This window comes from Rhamphochromis sp. 'chilingali', assembly GCF_963969265.1.
Source record: "Rhamphochromis sp. 'chilingali' genome assembly, chromosome: 12".
Classification (NCBI taxonomy): Eukaryota; Metazoa; Chordata; class Actinopteri; order Cichliformes; family Cichlidae; genus Rhamphochromis; species Rhamphochromis sp. 'chilingali'.
Window position 1 is genome coordinate 18,595,761 of NC_137939.1, and position 25,448 is coordinate 18,621,208.

At 47.6% G+C, this 25,448-nt stretch overlaps 1 protein-coding gene across 1 annotated transcript in view; it reads right to left on the reverse strand.

The window, feature by feature from the left end:
- The window catches only part of LOC308407823 (voltage-gated potassium channel subunit beta-2-like), a gene marked incomplete at both ends in the record, with an annotated part of 254,708 nt that overhangs the window by 213,792 nt on the left and 15,468 nt on the right, over positions 1-25,448 (reverse strand). Inside the window, one exon of the mRNA XM_080899720.1 lies at positions 5,296-5,333. Within this exon, the coding sequence (XP_080755846.1) occupies positions 5,296-5,333 (38 nt within the window). The remainder of the gene's footprint in view (positions 1-5,295; positions 5,334-25,448) is intronic.

The window sequence follows — 25,448 nt, forward strand, 5'->3', positions numbered from 1 at the left end:
TGTTTCCCAGTTTAGGCTCTTTGTTAAGGTCATTGCCATAGTTTATGTTTGGTTATTTTTGCTTTACTGTTTACTGGCCCCAATAAAGGCTCACTTTGAGTTCAATAAAGGTTTTGCCTCCTTCGTCTGTGTCCGCAACTGGGTCCTCCAAACACCCTCCACACGGTCTGCGCCCACTGATTGTGACAACAACAATCAGTTCAATCAATTCAATTCCTAAGACCTGGCGTCCACATATGTGGACATCACATTTTGGGTTATTTAGACCAAAATATTTAATTTTGCTCTACAAGGGCCTGATACCCACTTACAAGGACATTATACTGCTACTGTTCTATCAAAATTTTAAACGAATATCCTCATACAGGGAGTGCAGAATTATTAGGCAAATCAGTATTTTGTCCACATCATCCTCTTCATGCATGTTGTCTTACTCCAAGCTGTATAGGCTCGAAAGCCTACTACCAATTAAGCATATTAGGTGATGTGCATCTCTGTAATGAGAAGGGGTGTGGTCTAATGACATCAACACCCTATATCAGGTGTGCATAATTATTAGGCAACGTCCTTTCCTTTGGCAAAATGGGTCAAAAGAAGAACTTGACAGGCTCAGAAAAGTCAAAAATAGTGAGATATCTTGCAGAGGGATGCAGCAGTCTCAAAATTGCAAAGCTTCTGAAGCGTGATCATTGAACAATCAAGCGTTTCATTCAAAATAGTCAACAGGGTCGCAAGAAGCGTGTGGAAAAACCAAAATAACTGCCCATGAACTGAGAAAAGTCAAGCGTGCAGCTACCAAGATGCCACTTGCCACCAGTTTGGCCATATTTCAGAGCTGCAACATCACTGGAGTGCCCAAAAGCACAAGGTGTGCAATACTCAGAGACATGGCCAAGGTAAGAAAGGCTGAAAGACGACCACCGCTGAACAAGACACATAAGCTGAAACGTCAAGACTGGGCCAAGAAATATCTCAAGACTGAATTTTCTAAGGTTTTATGGACTGATGAAATGAGAGTGAGTCTTGATGGGCCAGATGGATGGGCCTGTGGCTGGATTGGTAAAGGGCAGAGAGCTCCAGTCCGACTCAGACGCCAGCAAGGTGGAGGTGGAGTACTGGTTTGGGCTGGTATCATCAAAGATGAGCTTGTGGGGCCTTTTCGGGTTGAGGATGGAGTCAAGCTCAACTCCCAGTCCTACTGCCAGTTTCTGGAAGACACCTTCTTCAAGCAGTGGTACAGGAAGAAGTCTGCATCCTTCAAGAAAAACATGATTTTCATGCAGGACAATGCTCCATCACACGCGTCCAAGTATTCCACAGCATGGCTGGCAAGAAAGGGTATAAAAGAAGAAAAACTAATGACATGGCCACCTTGTTCACCTGATTTATGGGTGGCTGTATCTCAGGTGGCAGAGCAGGTCAGCCACTAATCAGAAGGTCGGTGGTTCGATCCCAGGCTGCCAAAAACATTCAGCTTTGATATTAATGAGTTTTTTTGGGTTCATTGAGAACATGGTTGTTGTTCAATAATAAAATTATTCCTCAAAAATACAACTTGCCTGATAATTCTGCACTCCCTGTATGTGGTTCTCATTTTTCTTAGGAACAAAAATCAGGTAAAAAAATCTGGTAATTCTTTGTTTTTACATTCATCGGGTCCCAATCAGCCCAAATATCAAAGAGAAATTAAAAATGCATGCCGTGAAAGAGTTCAGGTCTTAGGAGGTTAAAGAATTTTAACTCTGATCCTGGGGGAGCATATATATTAATAAAAGTAATCAGTGTACCCTCCAGGTATCCCTTTACTAGCACAAACCTCCCCTCCTGCTTGATATTAGAATTGCCACACCCCTTTTGGAGCCCCGAGGACAAGAAGGTGAATACTAATTAAATTTCCATTTCCTAAGTTTTTCATGCTCTAGCTGTGATAGGTAGGGTTCCTGTGAAATGCCAACTTCTTTTCCTTCTCTTTTTAATTTTGACATGATTTTGCTTCTTTTAATGTGTTTCCCCAAGACATTTACATTGTATGACACTACTTTGCTTACGAGACTGTATTTTACAACATTATGTGATTTTAAGCTCTGTAAATAACAAGAAATCGAAAAGTACACTCCTGGGGAGAAAAAACCCCAAACAAACAACACGTGTGAAAAAGAACACTATAAGGCAAAAACATACAATCACATTGACTCCCAAGAACAAAAACATTATATTAGTTGTAATTGGTGAGGGAAAAGCTCTTCTATCCACTTGTGGAAGAGTGCCCTCTTTAGCCCAAAGGCCAAAAGCACAATGGTCTGTAGAGTCCAGCTCACTACGCATATGAGTGACCCAACTTTAATCTACTTTTATATGCTCATGTTATGAAATTATCAAAATATATAACTAAAACATCTTTATCAATATAGTCTGTGATCTCAGTTACTCTTAAATCTCTATAGTCCTAAATTTACCTCCAATATGATGCTCCATCTCAAGTAGCCTAATTACCCACAGTCACACTGGTGCCTAAATGCCTGAAGACGCTCCTTGAAGCCCTGCTTTTGGATCATATTTCACTGTTTCTTCTTCGCACTTGTTTGCCAAGTCTGCTGTCTTATTTGGTCCAAGAGTGTAGCCCTGTCTTTCACGTCTACCGATAATCCTCTCTTCATTATATTTGTAGTCTCTTCATGCGCCGTGTTGTACATCACTGCTCCATCACTGTAGTACACTCTCAGCCTGGCCGGGAAAGGGGACTGAAAGCGGATGTTATTGTCCCAAAGCACCTTCTTCGTTGCCGCATATTCTCTTCTTCTTCATTGTATCTCCAGAGCATAGTCATTGTCTAAATGTATCCTGGGGCTTGGAAAATAAAGCACCCTAGCCTGCCAAGCCTTCTTGAGAATATCCTCCTTGGTACGATAACTTGCGAATTTCACAACAAATGAGCGTGGCAGGGTTCCGTCCCAGTACTGTCTCAGCAACAGTACTGGGAGCTCTTTCAATCCCCAGCGCGGGGGGAGAAGAGAGACCCAATGTCTTTTCCAAAAAAGTCTCCGATGGAAATGTGTCCTTCCCCTTCCTTCACGACGTATATTCTGAGATTCTTGCGAAATGAACATTACTCTAGATCCATCAGCTTTGTCTCATATCGCTAATTCCATTAGCAACTCCTCCAAAACCTAGATTCAAGTTCTCCACTATGCATCCATCTGCTTCATCAAGTCTTTTGCCGATGTCATTCACATCCTCCCTTATGGCATTAAACTACTCATTTGTGTCTTTTCTGAAAGCACGCAGTTCTTTTAATATCATATCCCTAGTAGGGGGGGAGGTCTTTCACATTAGCATTTGCATCAGGTTGCTGCTCTTCTTCCATATTACTACTAGCTTGGGATGAGGCGTCTTATCCCACTTCTCTACGTTCACTTATGTTCTTTTTCTTGAGTTTTCTGGGCATTTTTGTTTTGGAAAAAGGTATCCAGCACTTACAGTCCAAGTTTTTTAGGTTTCAAGTTAGATAAGTTGGGGAAAAGAGTAATAAAGTTGGGAGTGTTTACTCTACACAGCCATCACTCGGCCCGACAGACCGGAAGTCTCATGGTCTGGCTTTTAACACGCTTTGACCAAAACATTTTGGTTTTAACAGTTGTAGTTGTTGTTTAAGTTGTTTATATTGACCTATGTCGTCTACTTCTATAAATAAATTTGACCTTGACCTTAACCTTCTTATGGCTTCTGACAGTGCTCTTGTGCTTGTGCTTGTCCAGCTAGATCTTGGTACTGGTACTTGCTTTCACTGATCTGTGAAAAGCACAGGGTGCCAGTGGAGGGCCTGCCAGTTCTGGTATTCTATGGGAAATGCCAATTGGGTCCCACAATCTGGCCAGTGAGCCAAGGGGCCATTTCATCAGGCCCTCAGGTCACCCTCATGAAGTCTGTTTCTGATTGTTTTTATCAGAGAAAATTATAACAGTGGTCAACTGGAAGTCATTTTGTGGGGCTCTGACATTGTTTATTCTGTTCTTCCTCAATTATACTTCTTTATGACACAAAACAAAATATTAAAATGACAAACTGGAAATGCATACTTCTTAAACCTCTCCTTTAAGCGATGGATAATTTTAAATCTAGATTTTTAGTAATATGCTTAAGGGAGCACATGCTTGTTGACAACAACTATAATTTTTGCAAAGTCACAGTTAGTACCAGATCATTCTTATTTGCTGTCATTTCATGATTGTCTCAGAAATTGCATATTCATCTGAATCATAGGAACACCATCTTAAACATGAGTGTGGCAGGGGTCTGGTCTGTGGCTCTGCTGCAGTGGAGGGGTGGTGCATTGGAATGGTTTTCATCAGGCTATTTTACCGGAGTGCACACGGCTATTGCTTTGTATTAGTTCTGATGGATTATGCAAGGGGATACCTGGAAGCAGTGCTGCTGCTCACCATTTCTGCAATGAATGTAGCGCAAGCGCTGTTTCAGGTAATCTTGTGATAATGACTGACCAGGGCATGTCGTTCATGTCTCGCACACTGGAAGAGCTGTATGAATTACTGGGCATTAAATCTTTTCGGACCAGCATCTACCACTCTCAGACTGATAGGGTGGTGAAGCGGCTGGATAAGACTTTAAAATTCGAAATTTCATTCATGAGGATGAATGCAATTGGGATTGCTGGTTAGACCCTCTGTTGTTTTGGAGTGCAAGAGGTGCCCCAGGCCTTCACAGAATTTTCTCCACGGGGGATGTTGGACCTGATTAAAGTGGAGGAGCCATACAAATATATAGAATAGAATAGAATAGAATAATCAAAGTTGAACGCGCATGGGCAGAAATGTTGAGAGTGCAAGCAACACAATGCGAGCAAGCGCAAATGCAAAAACTGAGCGAGAGGAGCTGCTATTGTGTGTGTGTGTATGGATAACAGCAAACACTGAAATACATTTTTTGCACACAGCAATGAATTTTTTCACTCAAATTTAGCTTTTCTTCGCTCAAAATAAATTTCTCCTCAAAATGCAACACCTGCAAATTTTTTTTATGTGCGCTCAGAATAGTGGCACAAAAATAACGCCGTAGACTCTCCCTATTTTCAGTGACGCAGAGGCTCGAGAGAGTGGCTGAGTACAGAGTTGAGTGGAGAAGCAGCTGAAAAGCTGATCTCCCAACATAAAGAAAAAAAAGGATGTATTGTGCAAATAGAGCACAACAAAACTGTCACCTGAGGCTACATGGGGTCCATTCATTTCACAATGAGATTGAATTTACATGCGGAAGTAAAAGGTATTTGTTGTCTCTTACCTCATCTGTGACCTGACCTCCAAAGGTAACCCAAGTTCCTGCAAAAGAATAAAAACTTTACACTTTCTTTGTTTGTGTTGTGTGTGTGTGTGTGTGTGTGTGTGTGTGTGTGTGTGTGTGTGTGTGTGTGTGTGTGTGTGTGGCACATGTTGTAGCAGACCTGGCCTCCAAAGTTCCAGTAACATAAAAATAAAATATCAAAATTTCTGTGTGTGTGTGTGCAAACACATGTTTTAGCAGACATTATGTAATACCTTTTATTTGCTCTAAACATTGGACAAAATTCTGATTGGGGGAACATGTTTAGGCTGTAAATATTACTACAACTTTGAAACATTTTTACATAAAAACAGAGTGTATAAAAGAAGATGACTTGTCCTCCTAAGACAATAAAATTTTGATATTTTATATTTTGATCCAATGGCTCCCAGTTTGTTCATATATACAATGGGTCTTCCTTAAGATACAAATATTTGTTGTAGAATTTTGTTTGGTGTCAGTAAACATTAAACATGCCACACCAAACTAGCAGACAGGGGTGTTCAACTAAAATTTAAAAGGGTCCTGTCAGGGTTCCTGGGTCGGTGACCCAGTGTTTTCAGTTTTGTTCATGTTCAGTTTATTTTGCCACTTCCATGTGCTCACTTCCTGCTTTTCCTGTGTCATTAGCCAGATTATGTTCAGCTGTGTACCCACCGGCCTCTCATTATCATCCTCATCAGTCTGTGTATTTAAGCACTCTGTTTCTACCCGTTTACTGTCGTGTCATTGATGTTACGTTGTCCTTCCCGTGTGTTCCCTCAGTTCAGTCAGCCGTTCAGTTGTCCAGCCAGTCAGTGTCCGTTCACCCTCTGTTCACCCACTCCCTATAATAAACCTTCACCTACCTGCCAGTCCTGCGTTTGGGTTCCTTCTTCCTCGCCTCCACACAACGCCTGACAGAATGACACGACCCGTGCCACGAAGACACGATTGGAACCCAGCGGACTCGGACCTCTACGAGGGGCAGGAGGTAGCGCTCTCCTTGTGTGCGGAAAAGCTCAAGGAGAAACAGCGGCTCTTCACGGAGCGAGAGCACATCTTCGAGGGTACTCGCCTGGCTTTGGGCGGACCTCGGAGACACCGCGTTCTCCCACCTGCTGCCTCACCTGCACCGGAGCATCTGCCGCGGAGAGTGGGCGTTTCGCGCCGCGCTTCGGCGGCTCCCTCTCTCGCGAGTCCGCTCCTCGCTCACACGTCACCTGCCTCATTCACCGGACCTTCAACCTCGCCACGGCACAGCGGCTCCGCCTCCCACCTCGGCTCAACAGAGGTTCCCGTGCCAGAGGCTCGGACGTGTACCCGGCCCGCTTCCTCCTCCCGGAGAAAGCGGCGCACACGCCGCCATAAAATGGACTATTTCCAGCAATTCCCGGTGGTGAGTTCCAGTGACTGTTTTCCACCCTCATTTGACTCTCCACTTAAAACCAATCATAAACCCATCTCTCATTCATGGGATGTTTCCCTCCTGGAGGATTCTGTGGACTGGGAAGATTTGTTCTGCTCTGCTCCCCCAAAGACTGTAAATAGTGGTGGCAGAAGGACCAGCATAATCCCTGAGAAACTTGGCAGATTCACCCACCCAGTCATTATTTCCACCCCTATCAGTCAGCCTACACCCAAACCTGTGCCAGCTCCCAGGACGAGGGCAGCTGTGACCCAGTCTACCTCCACACCTGCTTCTGTTTCTCGGGTGGGGGTGCCTGTCCCAGCGCCCAGGCTGAGGGCAGCCAGAACCCAGCCAGACCTCCCTAGAGGCTTGGAAGAGCTAACCGGTTCACCTGCTACCTCACCACTTCATCCACCTCCTGACCCAGCCTTTCACACCCTCGCACTATCCCTAGTTAGATTAGCTGAACTGTCCCCTGCCCAGGCACTAGCCTTACTAGCCCAAGCTGTAATTTTATCTCCGTCACTAGCTCAGTCTGTAGCTCAGCCATTAGCCACACCAACCTCAGCTCCGTCGTCAGCCTCGCCTACCTCTGTTCATCCCTTAGCATCTCCACTCCAGTCAGTTCCCTCACCTGCTGTTCAGCTTCCACTCCAGTCAGATCCCTCACCTGCTGTTCAGCTTCCACTCCAGTCAGTTCCCTCACCTGCTGTTCAGCTTCCACTCCAGTCAGTTCCCTCACCTGCTGTTCAGCTTCCACTCCAGTCAGTACCCTCACCTGCTGTTCAGCCTCCACTCCAGTCAGTTCCCTCACCTGCTGTTCAGCCTTCACTCCAGCCCCCTGTACTTCCGTCTCCTGTCCTCCAGTCCCCTCCAGTCAGTCCGTAGTCCAGTCAGTCCAGTCTGCCCCTGTCCAGTCTGTAGTCCAGTCAGTCCAGTCTGCCCCTGTCCAGTCTGTAGTCCAGTCAGTCCAGTCTGCTCCGGTCCAGTCTGTAGTCCAGTCAGTCCAGTCTGCTCCTGCTCAGTCTGTAGTCCAGTCGCCTCCTGTCTCCCAGTCGCCCGTCTACCATCCTGTTCAGTTCCCAGACCTGCAGCCACAGCACCCAGAGCCAGCTGTGAGCTCTCCCGCTCCTCAGCCAGGGGTTTCCGCACCCGCTGGCCCGGCCGCTCCTCAGCCAGGGGTTTCCGCACCCGCTGGCCCGGCCGCTCCTCAGCCAGAGGCTTCCGCGCCTACTGGCCCTGCCTGTCTCCAGCCAGAGGCTTCCGCGCCTACTGGCCCTGCCTGTCTCCAGCCAGAGGCTTCCGCGCCTACTGGCCCTGCCTGTCTCCAGCCAGAGGCTTCCGCGCCGCCTGGCCCTACCTGTCTCCAGCCAGAGGCTTCCGCGCCTACTGGCCCTGCCTGTCTCCAGCCAGAGGCTTCCGCGCCGCCTGGTCCGGCATCGGACTCAGTCGCTGCCTCGCCTGGTCCGGCCTCGGCCTCTGCTTCGACTGGTCCGGCCTCGGCCTCAGCGTCTGCTTCGCCTGGTCCGGCGTCGGCCTCAGCGTCTGCTTAGCCTGGTCCGGCCTCAGCCTCAGCGGCTGTTTCGCCTGGTCCGGCCTCAGACTCAGCGTCTGCTTCGCCTGGTCCAGCCTCGGCCTCTGCTTCTGCTTCGCCTGGTCAGGCCTCGGCCTCAGCTTCTGCTTCGCCTGGTCCTGCGGCTGCCGCGTCGTCACGTCAGCCATGTTCTGGACGTCGTCATTGCGGCCGCCTTCCTCGCGGCCGCCCACCGGACCTGCTCAGTGGCCGCCGCCGCCTTCCTCGTGGCCGCCCACCGGACCTGCTCAGTGGCCGCCGCCGCTTTCCTCGCGGCCGCCCACCGGACCTGCTCAGTGGCCGCCGCCGCCTTCCTTGCGGCCGCCCACCGGACCGGCTCAGTGGTCGCCACCACCTTCCACTCGGCCGCCCGCTTGAACTGTCTCGTCTCGGCCGCGGGCCACGTGGCCGCCCGCCTGAACTGTCTCGTCTCGGCCGCGGACCACGTGGCCGCCCACCGGTGCTGTCTCGGTGTGGACTCCGTCTGTGGAGACTCTGTGTGCCTCCCAGAGCACTCTGGCATGCACACACAACTTAGGAGAGAGGTTATATCTGCTCTTACTGATATATGGTATAGCAAACACACGTATCGAGGCAAAACAAAACAGGAGCACCAGAAGGCCAAAAGACAAAAAGAAAAACAAAACACGAGTCCCAACCCAAAAAAACCAATGAAACGAAACACACCACAGCCCAAGAAAAATGGAATCCAAAACAGAAGAGTCCAGGGGGCCGGCCCGGGGGCCGACAGCACAGGAGTCCAAACAGTTCGGGAGGCCGACCGTGCGGAAGGCAACGGCGACAGCGCTGGTCCGGGGCTGGCCGTGCGGAAGGCAACGGCGGCCGCTCAGGCGATGGCGGTCCGGGGGCCGGCCGCGCGGAAGGCAACGGCGGCCGCTCAGGCAAAGAGGGTCCGGGGGCCGGCCGTGCGGAAGGCAACGGCGGCCACTCAGGCAAAGAGGGTCCGGGGCCGGCCGTGCGGAAGGCAACGGCGGCCGCTCAGGCGACGAGGGTCCGGGGGCCGGCCGCGCGGACGGCAACGGCGGCCGCTCAGGTGGTCCGGGGGCCGCCCACGACGGCAATGGTGCCCGGCCAGTGGCCTAGCCAGTGGTTTAGCTCCAGACCCAAACGAGGCCAGGCCAGGCGGGGCTGAAGATGAGGCTGCAGCAGGCGAGGATGATGAGGAAGCTGCAGCAGGTGAGGATGATGAGGAAGCTGCAGCAGGCGAGGATGATGAGGAAGCTGCAGCAGGCAAGGATGATGAGGAAGCTGCAGCAGGCGGCTGGACGGGCTCCTCGGGCCCCCCAGCTGACGAGGCAGGCGGCTGGACGGGCTCCTCGGGCCCCCCAGCTGATGAGGCAGGAAGCAAAGGCCGGAGCGGTCCCTCGAACCCTCCAGCGGAGACACGAGACGAAGGCCGGAGCGGTCCCTCGGACCCTCCAACGGAGACACTAGACGAAGGCCGGAGCGGTCCCTCGGACCCTCCAGCGGAGACAGGAGACGAAGGCCAGACGGGCCCCCCGGACCCTCCAGCGGAAACAGAAGACGAAGGCCGGAGCGGTCCCTCGGACCCTCCAGCGCAGACACGAGATGAAGGCTGGACGGGCCCCTTGGACCCTCCAGCAGAAGCCATCACAAAGCCAGCAGGCATGGAGTCCTCTGGCAGACACGAAGGCAATGGGTGCTGTGCTGAGCACTGGCCCTGCTCAGACAGCACTGACACGGAGTTGTTCTCTGAGGGCTGCTTAATCTTCAGGGGTCCAGAATCAGCTGGGGACTGAGACCTAGCCTCTGGGGAAGCCCTGGAGTGCAGAACGGTGCCTGAAGCAGCTAAAGCGCGAGAAACTCCCTGACTGGACCTTAAATTTTCTCCCTGCAAAAAGTGAATGTGTGAGACCGCTATTACTGGAGCCAGAGCTACGGGTAGCGGGGGCACGGGAGCTACTGGGGCCTGCGCTACAGGCGGCACGGGAGCTACTGGGGCCTGCGCTACAGGCGGCACTGGAGCTACTGGAGACACAGGTGACACTGGTGTACTGGGGTGAAGGCAGCGAGGATGCAGTTTCTCTCTTAAGGGAGGATCGAATGATTTCGTGATAAATCTTGATGGGAAAGGATGCTGATGCTGAGAATACCAGGCAGCGAGGGCTTCCAGGAGGGTAGCTGACCCTTCCTTGCCTGGACCGCCCATGCCAAACAGTTCGAAGCAAATCCTAGCCCTCAGAGCTGTTATTAGTTGTTTTAATCTGTTAAAGTCCAAAAAACCAGCTGTGCAGAGGGTGGACGACAAAAAGTTGTCAAAAAAAAAACACCTGAATGAGTCTCTTGGGGGTGTCCTCAGCATGGATTATGCCCCGGCAGTAATTCCACAACTGCGCGAGATACTGAGACCGTGAGTCCGCAGGATCCATTTGATGGTTGCGTCGTTCTGTCATGGTTGGCTGTGTGGCAGGCGGGCAAGCAGGAGTGGTGGATCCAAAATGCAGGACTCAGACACAGAAGTTCAACTTAAAGCGCAGCTTTATTGCTGGAAACCCTCTTACTAACTAAAGGCATCAAAAGACACAGACAAATGACAAATATAGTAAATTGCGAGATGCTTTCTGCTTGATTGATGCAGCACAATTAATTTACTGTATGAGGGAATTCTATTTTTGTGATAATATTTTTGAACATTCATTTCTGTTGTCCTGTCAACTTGGTGGGTTAATAGCTGATATGCAAATTAGTTGATCATTCTTAGATTAAGGAAAGGTGACTGAATTCTAGCACAAGTGAATGGAATGTGTTGGAATTTGTTGTGTGTTGAGTGGAGACTCTAAAACACTGAGTTTCCTGTTTTGATGTGCAAGTGAGTCCTGCACCCAGATACACACCTCTGAATACATAAGAACAAACTTCTTTTGTGAAGTACATGACAACATGTCACATGTTTTATGATGAGGGGGAAAAGGGAAAACTGAATAAAATGGGTCTGTGGCCTAAATGAGTGAAAATCACAGACCTGGGGATTAAACTCATATCAAATAAGAAATTAGGGTTATGTTGTATGTTGTGTGGCTGATGGATGGTTTGGAATTAATCTAGCTGATGATTGTTCTTTGGTTGCAAAGTTGAGCCTACCAATTAGGTTTGGTATGATTTACCCTCCTGAGATGAGGAGAATGTGTCATGATTTAACAAGGCCTTTTTATTTTGTTACTTTCACAGTGCACTGGAAGTTTTGTTTGATAATCTCTGTCATTTGAGCAGATCTGCACGATTAGAACAAAAGCGCTACATGACACGTCGTTGAGAACATTTTTGCAAGTGAGTTTCTCCACATTACAATGGGCTCAGGAAAAGTCACTTATTTACAATTAGAAAGTAAGTTCCTGTCCAAAAAGGATTCAGCGAGGTAATCCGATCTAAAGTTCTTTTTTCTTTTTTTTAAAAAAATAACGTCATTTTGCTGAGGGTGGAAAAGAAATGCTACGATAGGTTCCACTATCAGCAAAGAAAGAAAGAATGAATGAATGAATGAATGAATGAATGGAAAATGAGTGAAAGAAAAAAAAACTGACTGACTGGTAAAAGTTGACAAAAGCTGACAAGACTTGACTGACGTAACATGACTGTGCGAAGTTAACCCCCACCTGACAAAGTTGCGGATGAATCTATGTGTTTCTTTTTACAGGAGCAGAAAAATGACAGCAACATCCGCGGTTGCGTGACGCATGCTCTTTTCTACAGTATTACAGATCTTCATGTGATTTGATCATGTGATTTATAACAGGACACAACTGGTTGATGTTTTTCTACTACAGGATTACTGGGTTTATGTGTGAAGAAAACTGTGTTTATAGGTTATGAGTTGGTGATGCTATTACACTGTGTTTTTGGGAAAATGTTGAAGGTTACTTTGACAATGTGAATAACATGTGAGACATTTCCTGAGTTGAAACCAGTGTCACTTCTTTTCACAACTATGGATGGCTAATTTTATGGTCTTTTTATAGCACCTGTGGAACCTGTCAATATGTGCCTGACCACTAGGATTGTCCATGTGTGTTGCTAACGTTTGTTTTTCTAAGAGTGCATGTAGAGGATTCAGCAGAGACAGACAAGTGACATGAGAAAACAAATAAGAGATGTTTATGGAATAGTTTAATATGGGGTTCATTAGCTGGCCACTATTGAGCTCGTAGTGATAAATGAGTGGAGTGACTTTGCTTAAGGAAAGTCACCGCTTACTGTAATGTTGACTAAACACATGGGATGATCCATGTCTGGGGCGAATTATGGCAATAATCGTGGGTTACTGATTTGAGAAAACCTGCACATGATACTTGTCTTGCTGATGCTAAATGCTTTATTACTCTTATGATACAATTTTTCAAAAGTCTGAAGTTTGATTTTACTTCCAGATCTTGTTTTCCAGGCCATGATGGTGTGTATGCAGGCTCCTGGCAGAGCTAGGTGCAAACTTAATATGCAAAACACACTAACATATTTTATTGCAGGGTTGTTGTACTGTTCTCTCTATGTGTTAAACTCCCTGAGTGTGAACATAGATAAACAGCCAGCCAAACTTCTTTTCAAGAGCCAGGAAGGTGAGCGTACTTGCTCCTTTAATGACTCCAAACATAGCAATCATCTTGAACTGACATCATTAAACTGGAGTGAAACTAGAAAAACACATAAAACAAAACTCTTAATGGATTGTCATATAATCAGCAGGTAAATATATTCAGGCACTTACACAGGAGACTATGAAATAAGTATACTGTAGATATGCAAACTGATATTACTACAAAGAAAAACAAGCAGGTAGTGGGTGAGCGTACACTTGTATCTGTTAAGTCTAATTGTTGAATGTTGCCATTGTGTTTCTTAAATTTGTACAGTCTTAGTTCAAGCAGTAGGATCAAAGCCATTCCTTTGATCCTGACCACCTCTCCAACCACTCTGTGCTGGGGGAGGTTTTATTGTAGATACATCCTATCTGAAAGATCTGTTTCTTTTGATGTAAGCTTCCTGCGGTCTGACACACACACACACATTCTCACATAACACACACACACACACACACACACACACACACACACACACTCTTACAGAAGTTCACACATATACATACAAATGCTTTGTCTTAGGACCATGTGGGCGTGGCTTTGTTCTGACGTGTTTTGTGTGAACTGTCTCCCAATAAAAGGTAGCAGGAGGAGGTCAGATCTGGGGGTCATTTTCGTGGTGGACACAGACGAGGCCTCCCTTGCGCAAATAATCGATCGATCGACTGTCTTGTTTTCTTCATGATGAATAAGTCTCTAGAATTAGCGGAGCTTGTGGAAACACAGACCCAACAGTATCATTAATTCAGAAGCTACACCCTATAACTGCACTTCAAAGAAGGTACAAAGTAATGTCTCAAAACACCCTATTATTAATTGCTTAATATATCAAGAACTGACAGAACTTACGACTATTATTTTCTGAAGGACTCCACCTTGCTTTGGATTCCACATGAATGATTACAAAGGTGTAGCCATGCTTTTCCCACAGTTTTCTGCATTTCCTGCTTCCTGTCTATGCACATGTCAAAATAAAAGCCTTCCTGTCTATCCAGATGTCAAAATAAAAGATTCACAATTTTTCGATGTACAGTAGAAATACATTTTACATTTATTTGTCTCATTAGCATATGAACATATTGAAAACAGAACAGCTGTAGGTCCGGAGTGGTGCTGCTCCAGAGGAGGAGACACCCTGAGGTTGCCTGGGACATGATCTAGCTAACCATTTTTCTTTAAGACAGGAATCTAGGGTTGATGAGTTGACTCATGGGAGTGTCCATGTGTCAAGTGGAGGGGTCCAGAATTAACATGAAACAATGTTTTCTATGTCTTATATAATTTTTGAAGTGATTTGTGGGATTAACAGTTCATTTACGGGTATTAAACGTATACAAGTGGTGCATCCATGTTCAGATGAGGCTTTGATGGCCTATAAGTGAAGTTCACTGAACTAAAGAGAAATGTGGTTTGATGATGGTTGACATGCTTTCCAAATAGAAGTTTTTCCTAGCAAGGAAATACAGGTGCAGCAGTCAGAGTATTGCTGAAAGGAATCTCCTGAGAAATCTTCAGAGGCCCAGTGAGAAAGAAGAACCATTCCAGGCATAGCTGACAGCCCAGGAGGTGGTCGAGGTCAAATGTCGAGCTGTTTGGGGCCCATCATGAGATCAGATTCTGGAGCCACAGCAAGGACTATGAAACTGCGTTGGAATGAGAGCTGTGCCAAGGGGGCTTTCCAGAGGCCGACAGAGGAGATTATGGACAACAGACAGGCACCTGAAGGATGAGGGGAGCATGCCACGCTCCATCGACGGCACAGAGGGAGTCCAAGGATGGCATCACGATTCTGTGAAAAGCACAAGAACCAGAAGCTATGGTGGTGACGGCAGCAATTTCCTATGAACATCACCCAGGGCTGTGTCACTGTGCTATACATGCAGTGACACTCTGAAGAGGGTCTTCCTTTGTGTCATTGTTGTTGTCAGTTGCACCATGACCACTTCTACAAGACTGCTGAGGTGACTCAACAGGTGGAATCATAACAGCAATAAGACAACTGGATCCAATACCCTTTCCACAAAGGGTTTTTTCTGCCGAGATGAATGGACAGTAGAGGAGTCATAAGTATCCCCCTTGCAGGACGAAGGCCTGAAGTGAGGTAATGGGGGTAGATAGAGGCCATAAAACAAGAGCGCTGACGAGGCCTGCAGCTTTGGAGATAGCTGAAAGCCTCATTGGCAAACAACAAAACCACCTGGTATGTTTGAATGCTTATTCTACATACATTTGGACTCTGGTCCTGTGGACAGTGATGGAAACAACTGGAAGAGACATTTATGACGCCCTGCAGAACTTAAACCACTCTGCAGAGAGACGTGTGATTTACATGTCTAGAGGAGGAGCACCACCAAGTTGGGATGTTTTTGAAAATGTTAATTTCTTATTTTGACTATTAACAATTCATTGACACTGTCAGACAAGAGGTGATCATAACTGGGAACTTTTCTGGCATCAATGTCAAAAGGGGGGAAATGTTAGATTTGTATTGTTGGATTGTCATTTATGCTTAGAAATGTTTACTCATATATGCTTAGAGTTGCATAATCAATGTCATGTTGGTAGAGGTTTGATCCTTAGTAGTCTGTGGAGACTCTGTGTGCCTCCCAGAGCACTCTGGCATGCACACACAACTTAGGAGAGAGGTTATATCTGCTCTTACTGATATATGGTATAGCAGACACACATATATCTGTTTTAGTCTAAGTGCCTTTTGTTTAGATGAACTACTGGACTTCCAGACCATAAGGTTTAGGGAAGTCTTTATGGGGTCACACTCTGACCCCACACACACACACACACAGACAAGGTATTCTTTGTCCACGTGTATACCTATATGAAACGTCATATGTTAATGAACCTATGTATATTCATGTAACCTCAACAAAAGAGCAGTGTTACGGGGGAGCGGACGAGAGCAACTGGGATCAAGCGTTTGTCCAGTTCTCTCCCGTGCACGAGAAACATAAAGAACTTTGCCTACTCGTGTTTTGCTTTTGCTGTGTAGTAGAATTGTCTTGAACGTTCCAGCGAATGGGTTTAAGCTACAAACCTATCAGTGTATCTGATGGACAAGTGTCATTACCTGTGTCATTCAGTGGTGCATTTGAGTAATCTCAGTCTCTCGCTGACTGTGTCCTGTGACTTATCAGCACTTCATTTAGTGGGTGGGAGGTACGGTCAAGCAATGCCATTATCTTGGACAACATCTGCCTTTCCGATACCACCTTAAGGGAGATCAGCTCCATCCCCACAACATTATTAGCCTTTTAGATCTGTTTATTAAGTCTTTTGGCATCTGCAACCCTCAACCTGATGTCTTTGCAGTGGTGTTTTTAACCCAGTCCAGTTTATTATCTCTGTGTCCTCCACAACATCCACATCAACCCCCTGGATTGCAAAAAAAAAGGGGTCACAGGTTTCCTGGTCCTTATAAAGTCCATAATCAATTCTTTGGTCTTTTTTGTGTTGAGGTGCAGATGATTCTGCTTGTATCATGTGACAAAGGAGTCAGCCACAGCTGGGTACTCTGTCTCATCACTGTTTCTGATGCATCCAACCACCGCAGAGTCATCAGAAACCTTCTGATGGCAGGTCTCTATGTAATGGCTGAAGTCTGTGTTGTAGAGGGTGAAGAGAAAAGGAGAGACAACAGTCCTTTGTGATGCCTTTGTGTTGCTGATCACCTTGTCAGACACACAATGCTAAAGACACACATATTGTGGTCTTCCTGTCAGGTAATCAACAATCCATGACACAAGAGAGTTATCCACCTGCGTCACTGCCAGCTTAGCCAGGAGGGTTAGCCCTAGATAACTTCGCCAGCTTATCCAGGAGGGTTGGCCCCATCCAGGAGGGTTGGCTTGATGGTATACACTGGGAAGGTTGGAAAACATGACCAGACGGCCATAGACACAGTTGAGCAGGTAGATGATGGCATCCTCAGCTCCGACGTAGGGCTGGTAAGCGAACTGAAGGGGATCCTGATGTCTATAATAGGTCAGATTTGGTCAAGGTCAAGGCCTGGACAAGGTCAAGGCTAGCCCAGGGTCTTCATGACTTGGGAAGTCAATGCCACAGTACCAGACATGGCTTATCTGGTACTAGGGTCTGTGCGTTCTCAGAGGTGGTAGGTAGATTATTGAGAGCAATGAAATGGGCAGAAACTGTTGATAACTAAGAGGAAGACGTCTTGCCATTACATGCGAGCAGACCAGTAAAGAAGTCCAGGGAGATGAGTGACCAGGGACAATGGGGGACAGTTAGTGGTTGGAGCAGACTGGCGTGCCGCTTTTCCTTTGGAACATGCCGCTACACAGTTCTTAACATTCCTCTATAAGGTGTCCCACTAGAAGTAGTGCCTGAGGAGAGGGGTATTCACAAAATACCCCTTTGTGGCAGGCAAACTTGAGCCAGGATCAGGTTACTCTCACAGGCCCTGCTGGATCACTGACATGCTATCCCATGTTAGACACCTGGTAGTACAGGTGACTGGTTAGTGTCCTGAAAGAACTGACAAGAGAGAGCATCAGGTTTAATGTTTCTAGGCCCAGAGCAATAAGAGAGATTGAAATGGAATAGCCTGAAAGACAGGGACCAACGAGCCTGGTGAGCTTTTAGTCTTTTAGGAGGGATAAGGGAAAGAATAAAGCCAAGTTCTTGTTGTTAGTCCAGGTAGTGAAGGGCTGCTTTGTGCCTTCAAGCCAATGGACCACTCCTCCAGTGCCAGTTTAACAGCCAGGAGCTCCCTTTCCCTAACATTGTAGTTGCACTCTTCAGGGGACAGTTACCGGGAGAAAAGCACAGGGTTGGAGATTACCTTGGGGCCTTGAGCGCTGGGAAAGAACTGCATCAACCCTGGCATCAGACACATCAAGCTTAGTATGAATGCCAGGCCACTGTCATGATGTACGAGGACCGGTCCTGAGGAGAAGAGTGCCTTAAGCTTAAGTGTTGGACTCTGGAGACCAAGAGAAAGGTATTTTAGGTGAGTTGGGTGAGTGGAGCAGCAACCTTACTGTAATTCCAGATAAAGCAGTGGTAGAAGTTGGCAAATCACAGGAAGTGCTGTATTTGTATCCGAGAGGTGGAGGTAGGCCATTTGGTGACAGCACATACCTTAACTCGATCTGTCTTCACCTGCCATCACATGTCTTTGCTTTTATATATAACTAATTCTCCCAGGAAGCACTGTAACACACTGCAGACATAGAAGTGGTGTTCCCCTTGGGTCTTCGAAAAAATCAAAATGTGTTTCCTGAAAACTTCCTGTTGGCCATTGTAGTCATCCAGGATGGATTACAGATCAGATGGAGCGAAAGGTGCTGGGTCCAAGGTGGCTGGGCCAGATGGAAGGGCAGATTCTTGACAATGGACATGTGAGAATATACTCCAATTCATTATTTTACAATTGCTCGAGTTGATGTGTGGTTTGTGCCTTTCCAGCCATGGTAAACCAAGGATGAGTATCTGGGGAGGTGAACATGTAGTGTTTGAACAGTTGTGTTTGTTAGATTTGTATTGTTTATTGTCATTTATGCTTAGAAATATTTAACCATATCAAATCAAATCAAATCACTTTTATTGTCACATCACATGTGCAGGTACATTGGTACAGCACATGCGAGTGAAATTCTTGTGTGCGAGCTTCACAAGCAACAGAGTTGTGCAAAATACAATAATATAAACAGGCAAAATATACGAATGGCTAAATCTGAAACTAATAAATATATATGTACAATAGTACAATAGTATATGCAAAAATAAATAAATAAATAAATTTCTGGATGTGTATACTAAATATTTTTCTACGTGTGTGTGTGTGTGTGTGTATACACATATTTTACAAATTAAATAGAGTCAATAAATAAAATATATAAAAAATATACAGAGTTGAGACATGTGCAAAACAGTGGCATTACTGTACAGTATGGAGTGCATAATGTTGAAGTTCCAGTAGTGGAGGTGTTCAGCAGTCTGATGGCCTGATGGAAAAAGCTGTCTCTCAGTCTGCTGATACGGGACCGGATGCTGCAGAACCTCCTTCCTGATGGAAGTAGTCTGAACAGTTTATGGCTGGGGTGACTGGAGTCCTTGATGATCCTCCCCGCTTTCCTCAGGCACCGCTTCCTATAGATGTCTTGGAGGGAGGGAAGCTCACCTCCAATTATCTGTTCAGAGCACCGCACTACTCTCTGGAGAGCTTTGCAGTTGTAGGCGGTGCTGTTGCCATACCAGGTGGTGATGCATCCAGTGAGGATGCTCTCAATGGCACAGTGATAGAAGGTCCTGAGGATGCGAGGGCTCATGCCGAATCTTTTCAGTCTCCTGAGAAAGAAGAGGCGCTGCTGCGCCTTCTTCACTGTTTTGTTTATGTGTACTGACCACGTAAGATCCTCAGCCAGATGTACCCCAAGGAACCGGAAGCTGCTCACTCTCTCCACAGCAGCGCTGTTGATGGTGATGGGGGTGTGTACTTCTCAGCACCTCCGGAAGTCCACTATCAACTCCTTTGTCTTTGCGACGCTGAGGGTGAGATGGTTGTCTTGACACCAGTGGGTCAGGGCGCTGACCTCCTCCCTGTAAGCCGTCTCATCACCGTTGGTGATAAGACCCACCACTGTAGTGTCGTCCGCAAACTTCACAATGATGTTGGAGTTGTTAGTGGCTGTGCAGTCGTAGGTGTAGAGTGAGTACAGGAGAGGGCTCAGTACACACCCCTGTGGAGCACCAGTGTTCAGTGTGATGGGGGATGAGGTGATGCTGCCCAGTCTGACCACTTGGCGTCTGTCAGACAGGAAGCTAAGGATCCAGCTGCAGAGGGAGCTGCTCAGTCCTAGATCCTGCAGTTTCCTGTCCAGCTTCGAGGGAACGATGGTATTGAATGCTGAGCTGTAATCTACAAACAGCATTCTCACATACGTGTCTCTCTTCTCCAGGTGTGACAGGGCAGTGTGTAGTGTCAGGGCTATGGCATCATCAGTGGACCTGTTGTGGCGGTATGCGAACTGTAGAGGGTCCAGTGAGTCGGGTAGTGCAGAGCAGATGAAGTCCTTGACCAGCTTCTCGAAGCATTTGCTCACGATGGGGGTCAGGGCTACAGGTCGCCAGTCGTTCAATGAGGAGATGGTGGAGGATTTGGGTACAGGGACGACGGTGGCCATTTTGAAGCAGGCTGGGACTACAGACAGAGAGAGGGAAAGGTTGAAGATGTGCGTGAACACTCCAGCCAGCTGAGCCGCGCATGACTTGAGGACGCGGCCGGGAATCCCGTCCGGACCTGTAGCTTTGCGTGCGTTCACCTTCCTGAAGCACTTCCGCACATCCTCCTCAGACACAGTGTGCGCACTGATGTCATCCGTGGTGCGCACACTGTCCGGTCTCATGGTGTTCGCTGTGTCGAATCTAGCGTAGAATACGTTTAGATCCTCACACAGAGAGGCCGTGGTCTGCGGTGTGCTGGTTTTCCCTCTAAAGTCTGCGATCGTGTTTAGTCCCTGCCACATACTCCGAGGGTTGTCAAACTGTTGCTCCACCCTGTCCCTGTACTCACGTTTGGCTGCTTTGATCGTCTTCCGGAGTTGGTAATGTGCGTGTTTGTAGTCCGATGTGTTCGCGGAGGCAAAGGTGGTGCTCCGTGCCGCGCGAACATCTCCGTTAATCCAGGGTTTTTGATTTGGGAAGGATTTAACTGTTCTGGATGGGACGACATCTTCCACGCATTTCCTGATAAATCCGCAGACTGAGTCTGTGTACTCATCAATGTCCCTAGCAGCCACGTGAAACATTTCCCAGTCCGCGTGATCAAAACAGTCCCGCAGCGCAGACTCCGATTGGTCTGTCCAACAGTGCACCGCCCTCCGGGTTGGAGCTTCCTGTTTCAGCTTCTGCCTGTAGGCGGGCAGGAGCAGGATGGAGCGGTGATCTGATTGGCCGAATGGGGCGCGGGGGAGGGCTTTGTACGCATCCCGGAAAGAGGTGTAGCAGTGGTCGAGTAGCCGATTTCCACGAGTGTTAAAATGGATGTGTTGGTGGAGTTTGGGTGAGACTTTCTTCAGGTTTCCCTTATTAAAGTCGCCGGCTGCGATAAATGCTGCCTCTGGGTGTGCGGTTTCCTCACTGCTGATCGCGCTGTACAGTTCCCTGAGTGCTCGGTCAGTGTCGGCTTGTGGGGGAATGTAAACAGCCGTAATAATCACTGCTGTAAATTCCCTCGGTAGCCAGAATGGCCTGCACTTAATCATCAGGTACTCCAGGTCCGGTGAGCAGAAGGATTTGACCGGGTGCACGTTCGCATAATCACACCAGCTGTTGTTGATCATGAAACATACACCACCACCTCTGCTTTTCCCAGTAAGATCCTGTGACCTGTCCGCGCAATGCACAGAGAACCCCGGTAGTTGTATTGCGGAGTCCGGTACCTTGTCCGATAGCCAGGTTTCTGTGAGGCAGATCACGCAGCAGTCCCGCATCTCTCGCTGGAATGAGATCCGTGCCCGAAGCTCGCATAGCTTGTTCTCCAGAGACTGCACATTAGCCAGTAATAAACTGGTCTGGTGGTCTGTTAGTGCGCCGTCTCAGTCGAACCAGAACGCCAGATCTTCTCCCTCTGCGTCGGCGTTTGCGGCCTCCAGGGCCAGAGAACAAAGGCGTCTCAGGTGAGATGAATGGGGGGTCTGCGAACGGAGGGTCCGTGTTGCAAAACTTGTTAGTTATAAGAAAGTCCGTCTTTTATGTCCAGTAAGGTTTGTTGGTCGTACACAAGGAGACATGTACTAGTCGTGAAAAAATAAAGGAAAAGTAAAATTAAACACAGAAAACAGCTGTTGCTTGGGGGAGCTCGCGACGAGGCTGCCATACTCGGCGCCATCTTGTTTCCATATATGCTTAGAGGTGTATAATCGATTGTGTAGTGATAGGATGTGTGATCCTTAATAGTCTGCAAAGGCTTGGTGTGCATTCCAGAGTGTTCTGGCATTCACACCTACATCCTGGGAGCATGGGAAGAGGTCGTACCTTGTCTTATTGTTTTATGGTAGGATAAACCTATCTATATCTGTTTTAGGCTAAGTGCCTTTTGTTTAGATGAACTGCTGGACTTCCAGACCAGCAGATTTAGGGAAGTCTTTATGGGGTCATACACTGACCACACACACTGACCACACACACACACTTACACAACGCACAGGCAAGGTACTCTTTGTGTGTATGTAGACGTCATATGTTAATGAACCTATGTATATTCATGTAACCTCAATAAAAGAGCAGTGTTACGGGGGAGCAGACGAGAGCAAATGGGGTCGAGCGAAGGAACGGCGTTTGTCCAGTTCTCTCCCGTGCACAAGAAACATAAAGAACTTTGCCTATTCGTGTCTTGCTTTGCTGTGTAATTAAATTATATTGAATAGGTTTAAGCTACAAACCTATCATTAATGTCAATACAGAGCATGAGGGAAACAAATTTTTCAAACCAAGGAGGCTCATCATGAGAGACAAATTGGTCTTTTATTTAAAACCCCAGTAGCACATATTCAGGCCAGCATGTCTCAGCTGCCTCTGTCTTAAAGTCAGGGAACAGTTGATGTGTGGCTGATTTTATAGTTGCAAAATCAGCCTCACAGCAACTGCCCTGATGGATATTTAATAGTCACTATGTGGAACTGTCTTCAAAAACGGCGTGAACAAATTAAGGCACGCCGCAATAGGTCAAAATATATAGTAAGACTCAGGCCGCGCTAGCACTCAAGATTTGGTGCCTAAGCAGTTACACTAGGATGAATGTCACAAACTACCAAACACATCTTGTCTTGTGTGTCGCTGATTCCTTGGCATTGTTTGTCTAAATACTGCAACACTTGCTTGTGTGAGCCCGACAAAGCACCCCGTGTGACTTAATGGCTGCAAGTATTGGATCTGCTGGGTCCATGACTGGCCAGGTTGTACTGTCATGAGCGAAGTGAGGATGGGCCCAAAGGCAGACACAAAACACAGACTTTTTAAAGTCCTTAAACTAATTTATTTGACAGCAAAGAAAGGCAGACAAAATAAATCCGCTCCTTGATTGTTATATGAGCAAGGTTACACTCTCTGTTGTTAACAAGAATCGCAAACCCCCTGGTCTGATCAGTGTGGAAGTCTTTCAAGGATAAGTTTTCATCAGGAGTATCCTGGTGCGTCCTTGATTAAGTGAAGCACATCAAGCTACACTCCTTATATTCCCTTTGACTCCATGCTAGCACTGTTAGCTCATCTATCTTGTTTGCTAGTGACAGAACGTTCCCCAATATAATAGATGGGAGACACAGCTTATACCTCCTTCTCTCTTTAGGCCGCCACCGTCTCACTGTCTCCCTCTTCTGTCCTCCGCCCCTGCATCCACAGTATGTTTGTGCTCTCTCGTTTTCTTCGCTACCCTGTTTTACTCGGGCCGCCGAGCCCCTCATTCGGGCTAATGTAGTGACCTCCGGGGTTGCTTTTCAGCGTTTGCTTTTAGAGTTTCCATCGCTGTCTTACCCTAACGGTAACGAAGCACAGGGTTGAGGCGCTGGCTCAACCCCGCGAAACTGTCCGTCGCTCAGGAAGAGTTTGCAGCCATGGAGCGCCTTGGCATTGTACAGCGTTCGAACAGTGCATGGGCCTCTCCGCTTCACATAGTGCCCAAATCGGTCGCTCGGTGGCGGCCATGCGGAGATTTCCGGCGTTGAAATAATGCCACGGAGAATGACCGTTACCCCATCCCCCACATTCAGGATTTTTCGGCCAATCTCGCCGGAACCTCGATTTTTTTCTAAAATTGACTTGGTGCGGGGGTATCACCAGGTTTTGCGCATGCCATTTGGCCTGAAAGGTGCCACCCAGACCTTTCAGCGGCTGATGGACTCCGTTTTGCGCGGGCTGCCGTTCGTTTTTGTTTACCTGGATGATATATTGATGTTGCCCATTTGGGTTGCCTTGTTGGAGCAGCTGGTTTCAGGTCTCTGGCAACCGCTGGCCTTTTTCAGTCGTACGCTCCGGGATGCCGAACGCAAGTACAGTGTTTTTGACAGGGAGTTGCTGGCCCTGCACCTCGCAACACAACATTTTTGTTTTTTCCTCGAGGGTCGCAACTTTACTGCGTACGTTGACCACAAACCTTTGACTTTTGCCATGTCCAAGGTCTCTGACCCATGGAGCGCACGTCAGCAGTGCCAGTTGGTGGCCATTTCAGAGTTTACCACAAACATTCAGCATGTGACTGGTAAGTCCAATCCAGTCGCTGACTGTCTCCCACGCGTGTTGGTTTCTCTGGTGTATGTCGGCATCGACTACGCTGCCATGTCCGCTGAACAACGTGCTGACCCGGACATCCTTGCCCTTCAGTCAACGAAAACGGGCCTCTTGCTGGAGGACACCTCTGTGTGGGACGGCGGTCCACACCTGCTTTGCGATGTCTCCACCAGCCGCCCCCGCTCGGTGGTTCCCCTTTCATGGCGTTGTCGTGTTTTTGACTCGGTGCACGCCCTCTCTCATCCCAGCGTCCGGGCCTCGGTCAAGCTGGTCAGCGCCAGGTTCGTTTGGCCGGGCCTTCGCAAAATGGTGAAATAATGGCCGGCAGCTTGTATCCCATCCCAACACTCGAAAATCAACCGGCACACGCAGGCACCCCTCGAACTATTCCGTGTCCCCGGTAGGCATTTCGATCACGTTCATGTGGACCTGGTTGGTCCCTTGCTGCAGTCACAGGGTTTCACGCACCTTTTGACTGTGGTGGACCGCACGACCAGGTGGCCGGAGGCGGTACCCCTGTGTCCACGACAGCGGTGACAGTGGCCAGAGCATTTTTGTCAACGTGGGTTTCGCGTTTCGGTCCCCCTGCTGACATTACCTCAGACAGGGCCCCCCAGTTTGTTTCTGAGCTTTGGTTTGCCATGGCTGATGGCCTGGGGGTCAAGGTCCACCGCACCACAGCATACCACCCGCAAGCTAACGGGAAGGCCGTGCTCTGGGCTTCCTTAACAGGTGGCGACTGGGTCGACCGTCTTCCGTGGGTTTTACTGGGATTGAGTAGTGCGGTTAAAGAAGACCTCGGGGTCTCCCTCGGCCAGCCCTTCCAGGTCCCCGGGAAATTCTTACCTGAGAGTAGTGATGGTAAATTTGATTCTTTTTACTGAATCGAGTATTAATGAGTCACTCACCAAAGTGAATCGGGTTTTTTGAGTCATTTGATTCACTGAGTCAGTTGACCAGAGAGTGCCAAAATTTTACATTTTCACTCAAACTTAATTTGTTTCGCTTTTCATGTAAATCCCACTGCTAAGATGAATGATTAAAAAAAAAACCAAAACTATTTTATAGAGAAAAAAGAGCAAAAACATTTCTAAAATTAAGCAACTTCTACGTCTGTGAAGGTTCTCAGTCATCCAGGTCATCGTAGTCAAAGGAGCTTGCAAAGAAAAGCGTCCAGACGCTTTCCTTTGCAAGCTCCTTTGACATTAAGCAACTTCCTATCAAAATTGCTTAATAAACATTTATTTTGTTTATTTGTATTTTATTAGTATTT